The following is a 6,000-nucleotide window of genomic DNA, read 5'->3' as shown; positions in this document are numbered from 1 at the left end:
CACAGGAATTCTAAATTCATCCTCATTTTCAAGGTCATTTTCAAAACAGGACAATAGAACACATTTTATTTTTACATTTTTTAACTGTATTTATAATAGTTAAATATTTAGATATTTGGTACGCAGGTCTCCGTTTTCACTCTTGCCCCAGCTGTACAAAAATGTCAAGGGGGTTAGGACTGCTGCAGAATATTGCCCTGAGTCATCACCAACTATATTTAAAAGATGAGGAAACTAAGGCTTAGAGAAGTTATATATAATTTGTTCAGTCGTTCGCTAGTGAAATCCATTTTCAATGTTAGATCTGTTTGAATACAAACCAAATATTTTTAAATTACATATACAGTATGGTGACTATAGTTAATAATGCTGTCTTGTATATTTGCAAGTTGATAATAGAGATCTTAAAGGAAATATTCTTCACCACCAAAAATAATTTACTACTTGTAAGTTGAACGTATCCTTCGATTACATCATTTAACATGCATGCAAAAAGCGAGAACATTTCAGGGATATCAAAGATAGATATAATGGAAATCCCAGTTGTTCAGGCTTTTATCCTTAATTTTATGGGTTCAGACACTGTTTTGTAAGTGTATCCACATCTGACAAACCAATGGGTTAGTGTTACAATTCGAAACACTGATTTATAAGACAATGCGAATTTAAGTTGATAACGACCAATGTATTTGGCAGAATGATAATTTGTAGTAATTCCTTTTAAGAGGATCAAATTATAACTCCAAACTGCCTTGGTCTAATGTTAGAACAACAGGAGTAAATACTCTTAAGGTATTATTTCCATCAAGATAGGTGAACTGTCATATTCCACTCTAAGAACAACCCAGACGACAGTGGGCAGGCAGTTCATATGCTTTGAAGCTCAACACACCTGGGTTTTTACTACTTAAGTACTTAACATCTGCAGGCCTCGGTTTCCTTATTTCGTAAAAATAGGATTCCTTTAAGAGTTCAGATTATCCACGTAAAACATTTAGCATATTATCATGATACTACTTATATTTTACATAAAATATACATCAAACATATATTATTGTTATGCTATTTGTTGTCATTGTTCTATTTATTACTGTTCTATTTAACAACTCTAGCTAACCTGGAGAAACAGGCCACAAGCGCTTTCCCCATAGAGAAAGGCGGGTACGAGTTACCATGACAACAGCGCGCGCCTAGACATTTTCCGCTGGTGCGTCGCTGGGGAAGAAAAGAGCCTAGGCTGCGTGTTGCGTCATCACTACGCGCTCGTTGGGTTTCTCCGTGCTGTTTTGGAAGGTCCCGGCCCGGCTCCCGTCGCCGCAAGCCAGGAATTTTTTTTTTTCCCCTCCAATCTTTGTTACATCGCACCAAGACTGCAAGACTGTAAGTACTGCAGGAAGAAAGAAAGAAAACGGGCGAGTGAGCATTGAAACAGATGCCGCGGCACACTACCCATCTCGGACCCTTCCCTGTGTTTTCTTGATCCTATCAGCTTCCTCTCAGCTGGGATCGCGCCGCGTAACTTCCGGGCGGGTGCCCGCCTGCACGGCCTCCGCCGCTCCCCTGCTTTGGCCCCTTTGTGTCCCCGCAGTGTCGAGGCGCGGGCCCTGGCACGTCCTTTCTCGAGGCAGAGTGCACCGTAGGGCAGGGAGCTTCTTACTGTGGGCGGGCGCACGGCCCCCAGGGGGGTTAGAGTGGGGAACGTGCCTGCGCGTGCTGGGGTAAGAGGAGGTTGCACGAGGGTCAGCTTGTGGTTTGAGGAAGGAGGGGCGTGGGGGGTGGGGAACGAAGGGGAGCAAAAGCAGTGGGGGAAAAAAAAAAAAAAAGATACCCCTGTCCACCTTCTAATCGTGGCCTAACAATGAAGCGCAGCCATAATGGCCATGCTGAGCCTTTGGCACATTTGCGGGCTCTTAATTGCCTTGGGAGTGAACTGCTGTGGCTTTGTATTTTATACTGTTTTCATGGCCTCTTTTTCTCTTTTAATTTTCTCCCTGCAGATAGTTCATTTAAAACTCCCAACCCCACAGGGTGGTGGTTTCTACCAATATGAATCTTTTCAACCTGGACCGTTTTCGCTTTGAAAAAAGGAGTAAGATTGAGGAAGCTCCTGAAGCAACCCCTCAACCCTCCCAGCCTGGCCCTTCTTCACCAATTTCTCTTAGTGCTGAAGAGGAGAATGCTGAAGGGGAAGTTAGCAGGGCAGGCACCCCTGATTCAGATATAACTGAAAAAACAGGTGAGTTACAATGATGCAAATTGATGTAGCATCAGGAGATATTTTTAAAAGATGAAAGGCAGAAGTGATATTTTTATTCTTGATGTTATGCCTAATAATGCATTGTTTTCCACCGTGCCCTTTTAAATACAATTTTAGGACTGCCATAGACATCCTGTATCTCCAATTAAGTGTCCATCCATTAAAGCTTCACTTTTATTTTTGGAAAATGGCCCTATGATGGAAGTTCAAGTCAGAATTTAGGTTATCCTTAGGTCAGAGTGGTTGCTACTAGAAGAGGAACTAGGCGATTCAGTCCTATGAATCACCTAGTTATTTATCACCTAGTTATTTGGCCAGACATTTGATTCCAGTATTTCTCCAAAAATATTGATCACCTATTATTAGCTAAACTATTCAAGGTTCCTGAAGACAGTCTCTGTGAACAAATGAAGATCACATTCAGATTTTGCCACTACTTCCTGGAGGTCCTCTGAGTGCTCAAGAATAATTGGTATTGTTCATGGTGAATGAACCATTTTTAACCTCCAGCAGATTGTCAGGGATAATAGGATTTGAGAAGAAGCCAAAAATTAACATTTCCATTGTAATCTATGTTCTTTGGTCAGTTAAATATTTAGAATATATTTGAATTCTTACTATGTTTAGGCATAGTGCTTAGTGCTTCACATTCTCTCATTTAATTTACACAGCAGTCCTACTAGATTTCTACATTTTGCAGAAATGAGACCCAAGGAGGTTAAATTGTTAAGAAGTTGGTAGAATCAGAACTCAGAGGCAAGCAGTCTAATTCCTGATCTTAAACTTAATCGTATACATACAGTTTCTGATGAACGGTGAAAAGAATATAAGAAGTTTTAATGTTCATTTTTGTAATACCTTTTTAAATGCAAAACTCAGTATTTCACAAGCAGCTTTTAGATTAAGGTGGCCCTGACAAGATTGATAAAATATAGGCCTTAGCTTAACCCTGGGTGTCTCTGTTTTGTTTGGTACTCTTCTATTTAAATGTAACAGTGATGGCAGAATATAAGTTATGGAATAACATTTTAAAATACTTTAGTGTAATTGGAACATGGGGGAATGATATAGTTGAATTAAGTGATAATTAGAAGTCAGAACTTGAAAGGCTTTGTCTAAAGGGTTTTGAACTTGTCTGAATTCTGTGGGGAAGCACTGAAGGATTTTAAGCACAGGAGGTATATTCCTGTGTTTATTCTTTAAACATAATTTGATTCGCATAACATGCTATAGTTAATGTCTAAACATCCAGGTACTTTACTACTTTAACAGTAAATGCATTAGTATGTTTCTTATGTAGTTAAGGCAGGGAAGGGAAGGGTTGTAGGCATGAATTTTGAGTCCTTAGACGCCTCTGCTTCTCCGTTTTAGTTAAATGTGACATTGAACAAGTCACTTAAAATCTGAGATCCACAATTTTTTCATTTGTAAAATAAAAGCACTTTGTAAAATGGAAATCAGTGGAATTTTTAGTTATTTATCAATATTAGTAATGTAAAATTCTTAATTGTCTTTTCTAATCAGCAGATGCTGTTTTGCATTACCTTTTTTTTTTTTTTGTCTGAGGAGACTTCACTCCTTTTTATTGGGACTTTAGGAATCTCGTAGTTAGTCTTCAGACACTGGAAAATATGAAAATGAGGTTCATCTGGGAATGGTGAGAATTCATCCTATTAGGAATAGAGAGCTTTGGTTTAAAACACATTATTGTAAATGGTACTGTGAATTTTGGAGAATCTTGAAAACTAAGGCTAAATTTTGACTTTACATTTTGATACTAGGGATCCATTAAAAACTTTAGGTAGAAGGATAAAATGATGAAAGAAAGTTGTGTAAAAATCAGTCTAGCAGTTGTGAATACTCTATATTTTTAGAGGGTAGTGCTTGAAGGGAGAGAAATTTCTTAGGAAGCTTTTATAATGCAAACTTAATAACAGCAGTAGAAATGGAGAAAAAAGAGATGTGACTTTTTTTTTAATTAAAGTTTATGGGGGTGACAATTGTTAGGAGAGTTCCATATATTTCAGGTGTACAATTCTGTAATACATCATCTATATATCACATTGTGTGTTCACCACCCAGAGTCAGTTCTCTTTCTATCACATTTGATCCCCTTTACCCTCATTTACTACCCTTCTCCCCGCTTACCCTCTGGTAACCACTAAACTCTTGTCTGTGTCTATGAGTTTTTGTTTCTTCATTTGTTCGTCTTGTTCTTTTGTTGTCTTCAGTTTTATTTACCACATATCAGTGAAGTCATATCGTTCTCTGCTTTTCTGTCTGACTTACTTCGCTTAGCATAATAATGTCAAGATCCATCCATGTTGTCGCAAATGGTACTGTTTCACCTTTTCTTATGGCTGAATAGTATTCCATTGTGTATATGTACACCACGACTTTTTTATCCATACATCTATTGAAGAACACTTGGATTATTCTGTGTTTTGGCCACTGTAAATAAAGCTGCAGTGAGCTTTGGAGTACATGTCTTTATGGATAAATGTTTTCAGATTTTTTTGATACCCAGAAGAGGGATTGCTGGGTCATATGGTAATTCTATTCTTAATTTTTTGAGGAACCTCCACACTTCCTTCTATAGTGGCTGCACCAATCTGCCTTCCCACCAACAGTGTATGAAGGTTCCTTTTTCTCCACAGCCTCTCCAACACATTACTATTTGTCTTGTTGATGAGAGCCATTCTAACTGGGGTGAGGTGATACCTCATTGTGGTTTTTATTTGCATTTCTCTGATGATTAGTGATGTTGAGCATCTTTTAATATGTCTATTGGCCATCTGTAGGTATGTCCTCTTTGGAGAAATGTCTCTTCAGGTCCTCTGCCCATTTTTTAATGGAATTGTTTTTTTGTTGTTGAGTTGTATGAGCTCCTTGTATATTTTGGATATGAGCCCCTTATTGGAGGCATTGTTTGCAAAAATCTTCTCCCATTTGATTGGTTGCCTCTTTATTTTGTCAATGGCTTCTTTTGCTGTGCAGAAACTTTTTAATTTGATATAGTCCCATTCATTTATTTTAGCTTTTACTTCCCTTGCCTTTCGAGTCAAATTCATAAAGTGCTCTTTGAACCCAAGATCCATACGTGTAGTACCTATATTTTCTTCCATGCAGTTTATTGTTTCAGGTCTTAGGTTTAGGGCTTTGATCCATTTTGAATTAATTTTGGTACATGGTGGCAGATAGCAGTCTAGTTTCATTCTTTTGCATGTGGTTTTCCAATTCTCCCAGCACCATTTATGGAAGAGGCTGTTTTTTCTCTATTTTATGGTTTTGGCTTCTTTGTCAAAAATTATCTGTCCATATTTATGTGTGTTTATTTCTGGGTTCTCAGTTGTATTCCATTGGTCTGTGTGCCTGTTTTTCTGCCAATACCATACTGTTTTGATTATTGTTGCACTGTAGTACAAGCTGAAGTGTAACACTGGCAGCATTGTTCATTTTTCTTAGGCTTGCTTTGACTATTTGTGGTCTTTTGTGGTTTCATACAAATCTGATAATTTTTTTGTTGTTCTATTTCTTTAAAAAATACCATTGGGATTTTGATGGGGATTGCATAAAATCTGTATATTGCTTTGGGTAATATGGCCATTTTAACTCTGTTGATTCTTCCAATCCATGAACATGGAATGCCTTTCCATTTCTTTGTGTCTTCTTCAATTTCTTTTAAAAATATGTTGTAGTTTTTAGTATATAGGTCTTTCACATCCTTGGTTTATTCCTAAGTA

General features: G+C 37.8%; 1 protein-coding gene across 2 annotated transcripts in view; it reads left to right on the top strand.

Annotated features, from left to right (window-relative positions):
- The first annotated feature begins 1,230 nt into the window (after positions 1-1,230).
- Positions 1,231-6,000, top strand: part of SMARCAD1 (SNF2 related chromatin remodeling ATPase with DExD box 1) — an 86,709-nt gene continuing 81,939 nt past the window's right edge. Inside the window, exons 1-2 of one of the 2 annotated variants that reach the window (XM_019741131.2) lie at positions 1,231-1,380; positions 1,998-2,236. In XM_019741131.2, the coding sequence (XP_019596690.2) occupies positions 2,047-2,236 (190 nt within the window). In that variant the 5' untranslated portion in view covers positions 1,231-1,380; positions 1,998-2,046. Of the gene's footprint in view, positions 1,381-1,498; positions 1,719-1,997; positions 2,237-6,000 lie in introns of those variants that run through there. The other variant, XM_019741130.2, reaches the window with a different exon arrangement.

Source organism: Rhinolophus sinicus, linkage group LG02 (assembly GCF_036562045.2).
Source record: "Rhinolophus sinicus isolate RSC01 linkage group LG02, ASM3656204v1, whole genome shotgun sequence".
Lineage (NCBI taxonomy): Eukaryota > Metazoa > Chordata > Mammalia > Chiroptera > Rhinolophidae > Rhinolophus > Rhinolophus sinicus.
This window is presented reverse-complemented; position numbering and strand designations above follow the sequence as displayed.